Source organism: Pelophylax lessonae (genome assembly GCF_965119305.1).
Source record: "Pelophylax lessonae genome assembly, chromosome: 2".
NCBI classification, from domain to species: domain Eukaryota; kingdom Metazoa; phylum Chordata; class Amphibia; order Anura; family Ranidae; genus Pelophylax; species Pelophylax lessonae.
In genome coordinates this window covers 714,041,952-714,057,833 of record NC_138769.1, presented here as the reverse complement: position 1 = coordinate 714,057,833, position 15,882 = coordinate 714,041,952, and the positions used below count along the sequence as shown (strand labels likewise).

Sequence of the window (15,882 nt, the reverse complement as noted above, 5' to 3'; positions counted from 1 at the left end):
GTATTTCTTCTGTTTTATTGATCTGCTGCCAGCCACTGCGCTTTCAAGGGATGCTCTGGACTATGAAAACAATTGATTTAGAAGTGCAGGCTCCTTTAAATGGCTTAACCAAGTATGAGACACATATATCATTTTGTATTTTTAGCACAGGGGTCATAAAGGTGAAGGGCAGAGTAAAAGGAGAATCGTGTACCCTGAATTGGTAGTTTTCATTTTCCGATAATATAATGCTCTATCGAGGGAGTACACTCTGCCTGTGCATTAAACATAATTGGACAAAGAAAAAAATGAAAGCCCGTATGCCTTTAAACACATCCACGGTCAGCCAGGGTCCACTTCTAATGCCGCTCCATAGAACATACAGGTGATGTTAGTTTTTGGCGAGCAATGATTTCCTTAATACCATGCCATTATGTTCTTTGCCATTACTAGGAAGTACATTTTTTTCCCAAACAATTCAGTGCAATTATGCTTTGTTCCATAAATGCATGCGAATGTTCTCCTACTTTTAGCGGAGTGGCGCTCAGAGACAGATGTAGCTTTTCATTGTGTGGGCTTTAGAAGTCTTTATAGTCCTCCCACAACTCCTGCCCTGTAAGCTAATGTCAGAGACCATCTGTTATTGTTCTGTATATGTGAATTAACTGTTGGAGAATAGCCTGTTATTGTGACATTGTCAATATGGAACAGTAAAACACAAGGGTCTTATGTAGAGAAGTATCTAACAGAAGAAGAGTTCTTGTCGTCCATTACAACTAATCAAGCTTTGCACGCTCGTCCCCCATAAAGGAATAGGAAACAAAGGGGGAACCGGACACAGACTCGTGGAAGAGCTGCATTTCATCAAGGAGGTTCACAGGCCACTGCAAACTTTATACAGATGCATCAAATAAAATTAGAATAGAATCAAAAAGTTAATCAGTAATTCAATTCAGACTGTGAAACTCATTTTATATAGATGCGTTATGCACAGAGTGATATATTTCAAGCATTTCTTTCTTTTAATTTTGATGATTATGGCTTACAGCTAGTAGTGACACCACAAAGTTCAGTATCTCAGAAAATTAGAATAAAAGGAATTGGCACCACTCCAGGTTGAGTCAAAATCCAGATTTATTGACTGGACATCCAAATTATGACAATTGTGACAAGGTAGACGCGTTTCACACACTAACTGTGTGCTGAATCATTAAAGGTAATGATTAAGCACACAGTCAGTGTGTGAAATGTGTCTACCTTGTACGATTGTCATAATTTGGATGTCCAGTCAATAAATCTGGATTTTGACTCAACCTGGAGTGCTGCCAATTCCTTTTCTTTTATCAAGTTTTCACGGAGGCGAGCCGATGCATGCACCGGTGTGAGTCATCAGGCAATTACAGCAGTGAGTCCTTGTCTCTTCAATCAGAAAATTAGAATATTACATAAGATCAATAAAAAAAATGATGGCTTAATGAAAAGTATGTCCATGTACAGTATAGTAGGCACTCAATACTTGGTCGGGGCTCCTTTTGCATGAATTACTGCATTAATGTGGCGTGGCATGGGGGCAATCAGCCTGTGGCACTGCTGAGGTGTTATGGAAGCCCAGGTTGCTTTGATAGCGGCCTTCAGCTCATCTGCATTGTTGGGTCTGGTGTCTCTCATCTTCCTCTTGACAACCTGGGGTTCATTTGGAATGCTGATCGTGAACCGGGTCTTTTGGTCCACCATCAGTACCCAACCTCACAAACACCATTTTAGCTACATAGGCACAAATTGCCACACTTCCAGAAGAGTGGAGATGTCTAGAGCCACACATCTGAGGCCAACTCTAAAGTAGTGTCGATGGTTCTGGAATTGGATTATCATGTCTCATGGTATGGAAAGGTCAAGTGTCCACAAAAATATATAAGGTCTATACATGAGACCAAATAAAGTAAAAGAGATTTGGTTGCAAAGTATGAAGTGTATCTACGAAAGTCTGTACAAGAGACCAAATAAAGTAAAAGAGATTTGGTTGCAAAGTATGAAGTGTATCTATAAAGGTCTATTTATTCATAAATGATCTAGAGGAGGGGATATCTAGTACAATCTCAGTATTTGCAGACGATACTAAACCAAAGCATGCCATTATCTTCTATGCAGGATGTGGAAACCTTACAAGCGGACCTGAACAAAATAACGGGGTGGGCAACTACATGGCAGATAAGGTTTAATGTTGAAAAATGTAAAGTAATGCACCTGGGTGCCAGAAACCAAGCTACTCACTAGGGGGGGAACCTCTGGGTGAATCCAAGATGGAAAAGGACCTGGGGGTACTGGTAGACAACAGGCTGGGCAGTGGCATGCAATGCCAAGCCGTTGCAAGCAAAGCCAACAGAATACTGGGATGTATAAAAAAGGGGATTCACTCCAGAAATAAAGAGATTATTCTCCCGCTCTACAAGACTCTGGTCCAGGCCACATCTGGAGTATGCTGTCCAGTTCTGGGCACCGGTCCTCAGGAACTGGAGAGAGTCCAGAGAAGGGCAACAAAAATAATTAGGGGAATGGAGGGCATCAGCTATGAGGAAAGACTACAAGCACTGAACTTATTCTCTCTAGAGAAGAGACGATTGAGGGGGGATATGATATCAATGTTCAAATACTGTACTGGCGACCCTAGCATAAGGAACAAACTATTCAGAGAAAGGGAATACAATAAGACACGTGGCCACTCACTAAAACTAGAGGAAAAGCGGTTTAACCTTAAAGTACGTAAGGGGTTCTTCACTGTCAGAGCAGTAAGGATGTGGAATTCTCTTCCACAAGCAGTCGTATCAGCAGGGAGCATCGATAGTTTCAAAAAATTATTAGATGGGCACCTTAGAGACCACAACATACAGGGGTATACAATGTACAACACACAGGGGTATACAATGTACAACACACAGGGGTATACAATGTACAACACACAGGGGTATACAATGTACAACACACAGGGGTATACAATGTACAACATACGGGGGTATACAATGTACAACACACAGGGGTATACAATGTACAACACACAGGGGTATACAATGTACAACATACAGGGGTATACAATGTACAACATACAGGGGTATACGATGTACGGTTAGCAGCAATCACACACACACACACACATCATAGGTTGAACTGGATGGACTGATGTCTTTTTTCAACCTCACTAACTATGTAACTATGTAAGACCAAATAAAGTGAAAGAGATTTGGTTGCAAAGTATGAAGTAGTATCTATGAAGGTCTATACATGAGACCAAATAAAGAAACAGAGATTTAGTTGCAAAGTAAGATTGTCTCTCCAAATGAGAAACTGAAAGCTCTGTATCGGATGTCATGACACTGGCAATTATTTCTTCCTGCATCGAGGCCACAATGGGCAAAGCTGCACCCCTTTGGCCCTTCTAGGGATCCACAAGGCATAAAGAAAACCGCCACTTTCCAATAATGTAAACCATACCCAAACAGAGGTGCTGATCTTCATTTTTGCCTTTCTCCTGGAGAATTTTGAGACAAGACAGGCTTATGACCTTACAGAATAGGGTTACCGGCTAATTATATTCTGCCAGAATACTGATACATACTCCTCTCCGTGGGCACCACAGGTCTCCTCGAAAGCTCTTCACACCCCCGAAATGAAAGCCTTAAGAAGTGTGAACTTCAACCACTGAAACCCTCGTGTGTGCACGCCGTGTGTGTGGCCTTCGGCACTGCATGAATTTAACATGAGAATTCATTTACAAAGTTTGGAGACCTCTGGGGCCCCAAGGGGGGAGCCCGGACTCATCACAAGTGTTGTTTGATCAATGAGATATGACAATGTCTGGAAAGATACATTAGACGCTCGGCAGGAATGCCAGCACACTGTTGCTGCTAGCGGTTGGAGACGATCCATCAATGATTATATAAAAGGCTGTATCATATTTAAAATCTGTTTAGTCAACTGGAAGGAGTCTGCTAAGAGGAGTGTACGGCAAGCTGCGGCTTCTGGGTCAGCGAGTGAGGCAGCTGTCAGGATGCTAATGATGATCCGGGACATAGTTTAAAGCTGAACTCTAGGCAAACAGCTAAATGCAGAGATGTTTACCAGCCGAGTCCATCCAGTCCTCAGATTTAGACTGCTCTGCCCTACAGCACAGCCTTGCCTCGTAAATAAAGTGTCACTAAACCCACATCATAAAAATACTATCAATAAATGGTGTATTACATGCTGTTCAAACTCAGTCACCATGAGATTTGTTTTCTGTATTCTGCAAAAAAAAACAGGTTGATTCTGCTGCTCTCTATCACCCCCTTCTGTCCATGTCCCCAATTCAGCCAGGGATTTTGCAGCTGTAGTGGCAACTCTGCACATGCTCAGTTTTCAGGGAGTTTCTATGCTGAGCATTTTCTCCCCATCACATCTGAGAAGCCCATGTAACTAAGGGGTCACACATGTGGGCGTATACACAGTGGTAAATGACAGCCTATACCAGTGATGGGGAACCTTGGCACCCCAGATGTTTTGGAACTACATTTCCCATGATGCTCTTCCACTCTGCAGTGTAGTTGAGCATCATGGGAAATGTGGTTCCAAAACATCTGGGGTGCCAAGGTTCGCCATCACTGGCCTATACCCTCCCTCCTCCTCCATGCCCACTAACTGGCCAAACACAATTGGGGGGGGGGGGATATTACATGTAGATTGATGGAGGCTTTACCTCCCTGTTATTCTAAGGCACAGGCTGGAGGGGTGTGAAAGCCTAAAAATGGAAGAAATCCGCCCACACCATGTTCTTTAACCACTTCTGGACCGGAAGGATTTGCTGCCGTAATGACCAGGCCATTCAGCACTGCGTTACTTTAACGGAAAATTGCGCAGTTGTGCGACGCTGTACCCAAATGAAATTGACGCCTTTCTTTCCCACAAGTAGAGCTTTTTTTTTTGTGGTATTTGATTACCTGTGCGATTTATATTTTTTGCGCTATAAACAAAAAAAGAGCGATATTTCTAAAAAAAAAAATAAAATTATATTATATATATATATATATATATATATATATATATATATATATATATATATATATATATATATATTTTTTTTTTTTTTCACATCCTGCTATAGAACATTCCCAAAAAAAAAAATCAAAAATTTTCATCCTTTCAGGCCAATTTATATTCTGCTACATATTTTTGGTAAAAAATAAAATCGCAATAAGTGTATTTTGATTAGTTTGCGCACAAGTTATCGTGTCTGCAAACTAGGTAAAAGATTTAAGTAATTTTAATTTTTTTTTTAGTAGTAATCGCGGCAATCTGCGATTTTAGCGGGACTGCGACATTGCGGTGTACAGATTGGCCCCCTAACTGATATTTTTGACACTTTTGGGGGTACCAGTGACATTACTACAGTAATCAGTGCTAAAAATATGCACTGTTACTGTAATAATGACACTGGCAGGGAAGGGGGTTAACCTAGGGGTGATCAATGGGCTAAATGTGAGCCTAGGGGAGTGTTTTCTAACTGTATTGGGGATCGGCTTGTGAAATGACCACAGAGACCTGTGATCCTTATATAGAAGGATCACGGGCACTCTGTGATCAGAGAGAAGAACGGTCAGCTGTGTCCCTCTCAGTGGAGAGAGATCGCAGGTGCCCCGCTCGCCCCCCCCCCAGCACTATGCGTGCGACCAACGTAGGGCTACGCCGGTTAGCGCTGGAGAGACAGCCTGCCGCAGTAAATGTGTGGCGGGCGGTCTTAATGCCATTAAAAATAAATAATAAAGATTTGATGTCAAATAAATATAGGTATGACCATGTAAAACAGTTTATTGATATTAATTGTTTATTTTTACTCTATTCCAAAGGCGTTTTTTTATTTTATTTATTTTGTACATGTAACCAGCAGCCAAGGATTAGAAGCTCCTCCTGCCACTGTTTCCCTGCAGACAGGCTGGGAAAGATCTGGGTCATGTGACAGCGGTATATCGATTAGGAAAAAAGTACTTTGATTTTTTTTTAATTAATTACAGTGCAATTATCCATATACAGCAACAGAAAAAAGAATGTGTGTGTGTTTAGTATCACTTTAATATTTTGCCTGACCTGGCTCCTGCTTTCCACCTTCTTCAACATGGCAATGCAATTCTGAATAGAACATTTCTGTTTTCATTACAAGTCTTATTTTAGATCCAGTGATGTCATCAATAGGCCCCTGTGTTATGCCTCGTACACACGCAACGATTATCGGCCGACCGATCGGTCGACTTTTGTCCAGTGTTGTGTTGGTTGAAATGTGCTCTAGACTGCACACAAATTTTCTCGGCCAACAAAAACCAACTTCAGAAGTGCTGTCATGTTCTGGTTTACTTTCCGTGTGTTTTTTCTTCTCTGAGCATGCCCAGTCTTGCTCATCAGATTTTTGTCTGCCGAAATCTGTACTGACTGACGGAAAATCGGCCGTTCTGTTGACGGCCAACAAAAATTTTATAGCATGCACACCAGATTTTGTTCGGCCGAAAAGTCGGAGTCTGTTGTCGGAAGCATCATACTAACAAGCCGAAAATCGGCCGATCGGACGTTGGCCAACAATCGTTGCGTGTGTACGAGGCATTACTCAAGGCAATGCAGGCAGATCATAGCTGCAATGGGCAAGGTGCAGTAAACGCCTATGTACTCCTCTCAAGAGCCCTCAGCCCTTATGCATGCAGTGGATTGGCTATTCGTAGGAGTTACACAAATACTGAATTGCCTTGATGGGTGGAGGTCATGTGGTTTCCACTGAAGGTAACCGCTGTTAATGCATTTTTCTCATCCAGTGCTAAGTCAGAATGTTAAGGGCTTTGTGAGCGGTTAGGTTTAAAACATTAAATACTTTAATAACAATAAGAAGATTGACATTCATTCTTACCTATAGAGCAGTCATGGCCGGTCCAGTTGGGGTCACATGTGCACACACCCGTATCAGAGTGGTACGTCCCATGTCCAGAACACTGGTCAAGGCAAGTGGCTCGTGGGTTCTCACAGCTTGTTCCACCCCACCCAACAGCACAATGGCACACTCCTTGTACGCAGACTCCTCGCCCAGAACACGTGGGGTCTAGGCAATCCACTGGAAAAACAAATCCATAATGATGAGATTAATGTTAAATTAAAATAATAATAATAAACTATACCAAGGACTGCTATATCGAAAAATAATGTATTCCAGTGCATCCGGAAAGTATTCACAGCGCCTCCCTTTTTCCACATTTCGTTATGTTACAGCCTTATTCCAAATAGATTCAATTCATTATCTTCCTCAAAATTCTACAAACATCACCCCAGAATTACAAACGTGAAAAAGTTTTGTTTAAAATCTTTGCAAATGTATTAAAGATAAAAAAGCTGAAAAAATCCAATGTACATAAGTATTCGCAGCCTTTGCCATGACACTCAAAATTGAGCTCAGGGGCATCCTGTTGCCACTGATCATCCATAAGATGTTTCTACAACTTGATTGGAGTCCACTTGTGGCAAATTCAGTTGATTGGACATAATTTGGAAAGGCACACACCTGTCTATATAAGGCCCCACAGTAAAAAAGTGCATGTCAGAGCATAAACCAAGCCATGAAGTCCAAGGAATTGTCAGTGGACCTCCGAGACAGGATTGTAACGAGGCACAGATATGGGGAAGGGTACAGAAACATTTCTGCAGCATTGAAGGTCCTAAACAGCGCAGTGTGTAAATGTGCAAAAACTGAGCTAATCCAACAAAAAAAAAGTATCTCTAGCTGCTCACACTACAATAGACATGGAGCGCACTCCGACAATCTGAGTGAGGCTTGGTGTACACATGAGAATCCAGAGTGAGGCTTGAAGGTCACTCTATACCGCCATGTTCATTACCAGGAAGTATCTTTCCAGGATGGATGCACATGGGGAGACAGCAATTAGGGTAGTTACTGTAAATGCTATATATACAAGCAATGGCCAGCATATCTAAGTTCAGACCCTAGATAATGTCTTCGAAGACGAAACGCGTTAGGTTTCTTTTTATTCAGGCCATTGCACTCTAATCTTTTATGCTGGATGATGTTACAAGCGTTTCTTATTTGGATTTGATGTAAGTTTTCTACCTTCTGTAATACATTTTGGGTTATACAGTTTTACACTATGTGGAGTCTTTTTCTTTATCCTATGGTTCTACGTAAAATTTGATAAAACTCTGCGAGGAACAGATGCATCGCACTATCCTGTTTGGAAACATTTTGGAGTCCTCCTTTGAACATATTCTAAATGTGGCTGACCCAGTACCTGTATGGGTAACTGAGTCCACATGTTCTGGTAAGCAGTGATTTCTATAAGTGGTGGAGGGTTCACAATGAGGATTGAAGCACAGAAAGTGGCACGGTTTATTTCTACAAAATTTCCTGCACTGAGGCTCACGGTTTCAGTCTGTGGACTTTTACTACTAATAATCTGACTGCAATGTATTGTGTATTTTTTGTGGTTTTATTTGTACTTTGCACAGTTTTTACATTGATATATTTGCACAACTTACCTAGGTGATATTGGTTTTGCTTTAGCGCTACACTTTTTATTTTTAATGAGCACAGTGGCCTTTATCGTCCATAAATGGAAGAAGTTTGGAACCACCAGGACTCTTCCTACAGCGGGCGGCCTGGCCAAACTTAGCAATCGGGGAAGAAGAGCCTTAGTCAGAGAGATGACCAAGAACTCGATGGTCACTGTGAAAGAGCTCCAGCGTTTCTCTGTGGAGAGAGGAGAATCTTCCAGAAGAACAACCATCTCTACAGCACTCTACAAATCAGGCCTGTATGGTAGAGTGGCCAGATGGAAGCCATTCCTCAGTAAAAGGCATATGACAGCCTGCCTGTAGCTTGCCAAAAGGCACCTGAAGGACTCTCAGACCATGAGAAACCAAATTTTCTGGTCTGATGAAACATTGAACTCTTTGACCTGAATGGCAAGCATCATGTCTGGAGGAAACCAGGCACCATTCATCACCTGGCCAATACCATCCCTACAGTGAAGCATGGTGGTGGCAGCATCAAGCTGTGGGGATGTTTTTCAGTGGCAGGAACTGGGAGACTAGTCAGGCTCGAAGTAAAGATGAAAGCAGTAATGTACAGAGACATCCTTGATGAAAACCTACTCCAGAGTGCTCTGGACCTCAGACTGGGATGAAGGATCATATTCCAACAGGACAACAACCCTAAGCACACAGCCAAGATAACAAAGGAGAGGCTATGGGACAACTCTGTGAATGTCCTTGAGTGGCCCAGCCAGAGCCCAGACTTGAACCAGATTGAACATCTCTGGAGAGATCTGAAAATGGCTGTGCACCGATGCTCCCCATCCAACCTGATGGAGCTTGAGAGGTCCTGCAAAGAGCAATGGGAGAAACTGCCCAAAAAATAGGTGTTCCAAGCTTGTAGCATCATACTCAAAAATACTTGAGGCTGTAATTGGTGCCAAGGGAGCTTCAACAAAGTATAGAGCAAAGCCTTTGAATACTTCTGTACATGGGATTTTTTATTTTTAACAAATTTGCAAAGATTTCAAACAAACTTCCTTCACATTGTCATTATCAGGTATTTCTTGTTGAATTTTGAAGAAAAGAATTAAATTTTGGAAAAAAAGCTGTAATATAACAAAATGTGGAAAAAAGTGAAGCGTTGTGAATACTTTCCGGATGCACTGTATAGGGTTAACATTTAATTAACATAGTATTCTGTATATTAATTACTTTCTTAATTTCACTTTTATTAGAGTTTTCTCCACAATGCCAAGCAGGCCAGAAAAGTTGGGCTTTATTATCTTGTTGCTTAAAGTCTATTTAAAACCACATATCTGTCAAACCCGTTCACACCTTAGGGTTTGTAGCATCATCTGAAGCTTCACCAGGAAGGATACAATGCTCGACACTAGGATTTCCATTATATTCACATCTGAGCATAACGAAGTTAAAAACCCTGGCTCAAAAAAGTACTTCTTTGGGGCAGTCATGCGTTTTAGCCCCTGTAGACTTTAATGGCACCTAAAAAAAGTCAACTAGTTTTCCAAAGGCTACTAATAAAATAAATGCTCAAAAAATGTCCAGAAAACAACCAAACATGATAAGCTTAAAAGTGAATGGGGCCTGAGATAACCACAGGGTGACAACACTGATGCGCAATTTTACTGCAGAGAAAAAGAGTTGTCACCTTGGTAAAGGAAACCGAAAACTAAATCTACTGACAGGAACAGGTAATAAAACATGTTACCGAGGGGTCAAACCCAACCCCTTTTACTGGTCACGGCCAACATGTATCCTCCTCGATTCCTTACAATCAGCCAGGTGCCAAGGTCCTGGTGTACTCTTTCTCCAATGCAGTCCACCAGTCAAATAAGGGGCTGCACACTGAAGACGTTTAACTCCAGTCAAGATTTATTGATTTAATAGCACACAGCTCACTGCCACCATTTTCACTGCTCAGGATGAGTTTCATGATGGGGACGGTGGTGCCCTAAGCACAAGCATAGCCACTTACCTGCTCAATTGAGAGTGCATGCGACAGGGTGACAATGCAGGAGAATAATTAGGACAGAAGGACAAAGCATTGTCACCCAATAACAGGAAGTGCCTAAACAACGGCATTCATGGTAGGATTATCAGGTGTTATTTTAGATGACTTTTAGGCATAGTATATTTTTACATATATGTATTGATCCAGCTTGGACCAAAGGAACTAGGTATATACCTATATATATATATATATATATATATATGCCCCTGGTATATATGCCCCTGGAAGCTGGAAATCACTGAAGTACACGCTGCTACTCTAGTGATCTCCACCAGCTTCCAGGTCCCATGCTGAGTGGCCGGCCTGATGCATTGGGAGCACAGGAGTTTGGCAGCTCAGCAAGGGCATCATTCAGACAAATACTTTGCAGTGTTCTTTGATTGGACGAGGTGGAGAGGCGGATGGTGATGTCACACTCTTCACCTTATTCAATCAGTGAACACTTTGCAATAACTCAAAGTATGCAAAGTAGTCTCTGAATGGTACGATGCCAAGCAGCCAACCTACTCTGTTCACATTGCATCAGTCCAGCCACTCAGCATGGGATCCAAATGCAAGTGGAGATCACAAGAGTAGCTGTGTCTACGCTAGTGATCTCCAGCTTCCGGGGCATCAGCCAGATATGGTATATACAGTTGTGTTCAAAATTATTCAACCCCCACTGAAATTGAATGTTTTGGCCAGTTTGACATTGATTTTGATCATTCAGTCATCCTGCTTACAATTAAAGAGGCACGTGTAGGTCAGACAAATATAACAACATTTATAATGAAATAACCACAAATTTCTTTTCTGTGCTCACATCATTATCAGTTTTATTCAACCCCCTAGTGACATTCAATCTTAGTACTTAGTACAACATCCTTTTACAGTTATAACAGCTTTTAAACGTGAAGCATAGCTTGACACAAGTGTCTTGCAGCGATCTACGGGTATCTTCGCCCATTCGTCATGGGCAAAAGCCTCCAGTTCAGTAACATTCTTAGGCTTGTGCACTGCAACTGCTTTCTTTAAGTCCCACCAGAGGTTCTCAATGGGATTTAAGTCTGGTGACTGATGGCCACTCCAAAATGTTCCAGCCTTTAATCTGCAACCATGCTCTAGTGGACTTGGAGGTATGCTTGGGATCATTGTCCTGTTGAAAAATCCAACGTCTCCCAAGCCTCAGGTTTGTGACGGACTGCATCACATTGTCATCCAGTATCTCCTGGTACTGAAGAGAATTCATGGTACCTTGCACACGCTGAAGCTTCCCTGTACCTGCAGAAGCAAAACAGCCCAAAGCATGATTGACCCCCCGCCATGCTTCACAGTAGGCAAGGTGTTCTTTTCTTCATAGGCCTCCTCCAAACATAGCGTTGATCCATGGGCCCAAACAGTTCTAATTTTGTTTCATCAGTCCACAGAACTCTATCCCAAAACTTCTGTGGTTTGTCCACATGACTTTTGGCATACTGCAGTCGACTCTTCTTATTCTTTGGAGACAGCAAGGGGGTGCGCCTGGGAGTTCTGGCATGGAGGCCTTCATTACGCAGTGTGCGCCGTATTGTCTGAGTAGAAACTTGAGTACCCACATCTGACAAATATTTTCTCAGTTCCTCAGCAGTCACACAGGGACTTTTCTCCACTCTACGCTTCAGGTAGCGCACAGCAGTCGAAGTCAGCGTCTTCTTTCTGCCACGACCAGGTAGCGTTTCAACAGTGCCCTTTGCCTTGAATTTGCGAATGATGCTTCCTATGGTGTCTCTTGGTATGTTTAACATCTTTGCAATCTTCTTATAGCCATTGCCCTTCCTGTGAAGAGTAATCACCACTTCTCTTGTTTTCCCGGACCATTCTCTTGACTTCACCATGTTTGTAACCACACCAGTAAATGTCTAGAAGGAGCGGAGTATCACAGTCATTTTAAAGTTGCCTAATTGGTGCTTATTAGGCTTTATTGCTGCTCCCTGACATCCACAGGTGTTTTCAATACCTGATTGAAAACACTTCAATGAACCTCTGTTCTTCAGAGTGGTAGTCTTTAAGGGGTTGAATAATTGTGTCAATGAAGAATTCACAAAAGAAACATTTACTACTGTATTACAAAACCAATTGATGTCACTTTAGTTGCATATAGTTCTTTAAGAAGTCCTTGTAGGATTTCATTCTGAATACAATTACAAATGTACACTAAATTGCCTAAAACCCTTTACAGCATTGGGGGTTGAATAATTTTGAACACAACTGTACAATAGTTAGATTGGTTGGAGTTGGACCAATGTGAATATGTATAACATATACCATGCCTGGAATTTTTCAAGGAAAGCAGTGGATTTAAAAGACTGGGGAGCACTTTTAAAATTACAAGTTAAAGATTATATGAGATTTCTGTGATTAGATTTAAATCTATTTTAAGCTGCCTGTGATGTGAACTGATTTCCAACTCACAATGGAGAAGGATGAGGTAGGTTTGGTTACATTTCCAGACTGCTTTACCCAATTTCCTGTTGACTTTGCTGATACCGCTAAGGATCGTGCTTACAGAGTATATGATACTTGACTGACTGTCACGTGATGGAACCCAAACTATTAACATCCCACAAATATGTCTCCCTTTAAGGCCCGGAGTGGCTTCAACTGCAGTCGTTTTCATTTTGGCGCACTTCGCTATGCACCAGTTTTCTTACATGTCCCTAATGACTTTTTCATGAGCATTTTATGCCCATCTGTTTGACTTCTATACTGAGAAATCCATAAGACGTACTACAGCTGCACAAAAAAACAAAGCCGCTTGCTTCAATTAACCACACAAATGAGAACAGTGCTGCGGACCTCCATTTATTGTGTTTTTATGGGGGGGGGGGGGGGGCGGCATGAAATCCGGATGTAAAAGCAATATTCAGGAATAAAGCCTCTTTCTCTCGGAGATGGGGGGTGGGGAAGAGGCAGCGAGCTACAGCACAGATGGGATGACCATAGCGAGTTTTGTAGCATCTAACAGATGACAAGCAACCATCGCACTGCCATTAATCATATCCTCTGAAGGTCAATGGGAAAAAGAGAGACAGGTTTTAAAAAGGGCCTCCATCACATCCACGGGTCTTTCTGCTGCCTCAGCTCACAGCCTCGGGATTAGGGGACGGGAATGTGTGTGTCAGACCTTGCCATTCATCATAATCCGAGGTCCATTTTTCATGTTGAAATGAGAAGCTCTGAAAAGAGTTTGGTGACAATGGCCACTTTAACCCCCTCCCCCACCTCACTGACCCAGGTTTGGCCTGTTTTGTGTAGCCAGGGCTTACACAGGATCAGAAACTACCTTTCGCTGGTGTGCCTCTATTCCTTGGTGGGTTGGGGGACCACAGTCAATTCTGGGGAGAAGGAGTCTAAGTGTGTAGGTGAAATGCTTTATGGAAAGCATCTGCCCTTTGCCAACTGATTTTACTGGTTGTGCAGATATAAGTTCCTACACCATCAATATAAAGAGTTTGACTGAGCGCAAACTGCCTTGCGGCAACACATGGTGACCAATCAAAATTTGTCTTCTAGAAAAAGCAAAAAGCTGACTGGCTGCTACAGATGGATGGACATCACCATTATCCTTCACTGAAAGGCTTCCATTTCATGAGCAAGGTACAGAGAGACATGAGGCAACCAACCAGAATTCAGTTTCCAGCAGTTCAAAGTAGTCAGGACAAAATAAGTAGAAGGCGGTAGGGAAACAGATGGAAAAAAAGGGGGGAGGAACAAAAGTAAAGTAAGAGAGGGTAGAGATAAAAGAAAGGGACATAGGGGACATAGGATAGGAAGAGAAAAGAAAGAGATGGAAAAAAGGTGAAAAGAAATAAGGGAGGAGCAGAGAGAGAGAGAGAGAGAGAGAGCGAGAGCGAGAGAAGGACAAAACGAGAGAGAGATGGACAGAGCGAGAGAGCTGGACAGAGAGAAAGAGAGAGAGAGCTGGACTGAGAGAAAGAGAGAGAGAAAGAGAGAGCTGGACCGAGAGAAAGAGTGAGAGCTGGACAGAGAGAAAGAGAGAGAGAAAGAGAGAGAGCAGGACCGAGAGAAAGAGAGAGAGAGCTGGACAGAGAAAAAGAGTAAGAGCTGGACCGAGAGAAAGAGTGAGAGCTGGACCGAGAGAAAGAGTGAGAGCTGGACCGAGAGAAAGAGTGAGAGCTGGACAGAGAGAAAGAGAGAGAGAGCTGGACAAAGAGAAAGAGTGAGAGAAAGAGTGAGAGAAAGAGAGCTGGACAGAGAAAGAGTGAGAGCTGGACAGAGAGAAAGAGAGAGTGAGAGCTGGACAGAGAGAAAGAGAGAGAGAGAGCTGGACAGAGAGAAAGAGAGAGAGAGAAAGAGAGATAGCTGGACAAAGAGAAAGAGTGAGAGCTGGACAGAGAGAAAGAGTGAGAGCTGGACAGAGAGAGAGAGAGAGCTGGACAGAGAGAAAGAGTGAGAGAGAGCTGGACAGAGAGAAAGAGTGAGAGAAAGAGAGAGCTGGACAGAGAGATAGCTGGACAAAGAGAAAGAGAGAGAGCTGGACAGAGAGAAAGAGAGAGAGCTGGACAGAGAGAAAGAGTGAGAGAGAGCTGGACAGAGAGAAAGAGTGAGAGAAAGAGAGAGCTGGACAGAGAGATAGCTGGACAAAGAGAAAGAGTGAGAGCAGGACCGAGAGAAAGAGTGAGAGCTGGACCGAGAGAAAGAGTGAGAGCTGGACCGAGAGAAAGAGAGAGCGAGCTGGACAAAGAGAAAGAGAGAGAGCGGGACAGAGAGAAAGAGAGAGAGAGCGGGACAGAGAGAAAGAGAGAGAGCGGGACAGAGAGAAAGAGAGAGAGCGGGACAGAGAGAAAGAGAGAGAGAGCGGGACAGAGAGAAAGAGAGAGAGAGCGGGACAGAGAGAAAGAGAGAGAGCGGGACAGAGAGAGAGCGGGACAGAGAAAGAGAGAGAGAGAGAGCGGGACAGAGAGAAAGAGAGAGAGAGAGCGGGACAGAGAGAAAGAGAGAGAGAGAGAGAGCGGGACAGAGAGAAAGAGAGAGAGAGAGAGAGCGGGACAGAGAGAAAGAGAGAGAGAGAGAGAGCGGGACAGAGAGAAAGAGAGAGAGAGCGGGACAGAGAGAAAGAGAGAGAGAGAGAGCGGGACAGAGAGAAAGAGAGAGAGAGAGCGGGACAGAGAGAAAGAGAGAGAGAGAGAGAGAGCGGGACAGAGAGAAAGAGAGAGAGAGAGAGCGGGACAGAGAGAAAGAGAGAGAGAGAGAGAGCGGGACAGAGAGAAAGAGAGAGAGAGAGAGAGCGGGACAGAGAGAAAGAGAGAGAGAGAGAGAGCGGGACAGAGAGAAAGAGAGAGAGA

General features: G+C 43.0%; 1 protein-coding gene across 6 annotated transcripts in view; it reads right to left on the bottom strand.

The window, feature by feature from the left end:
• Positions 1 to 15,882, bottom strand: part of TENM4 (teneurin transmembrane protein 4) — a 1,723,986-nt gene that overhangs the window by 190,630 nt on the left and 1,517,474 nt on the right. For all 6 annotated transcript variants that reach the window (XM_082246029.1, XM_082246030.1, XM_082246031.1 and 3 more), the window contains one exon: positions 6,896 to 7,096. In XM_082246029.1, the coding sequence (XP_082102155.1) occupies positions 6,896 to 7,096 (201 nt within the window). The remainder of the gene's footprint in view (positions 1 to 6,895; positions 7,097 to 15,882) is intronic.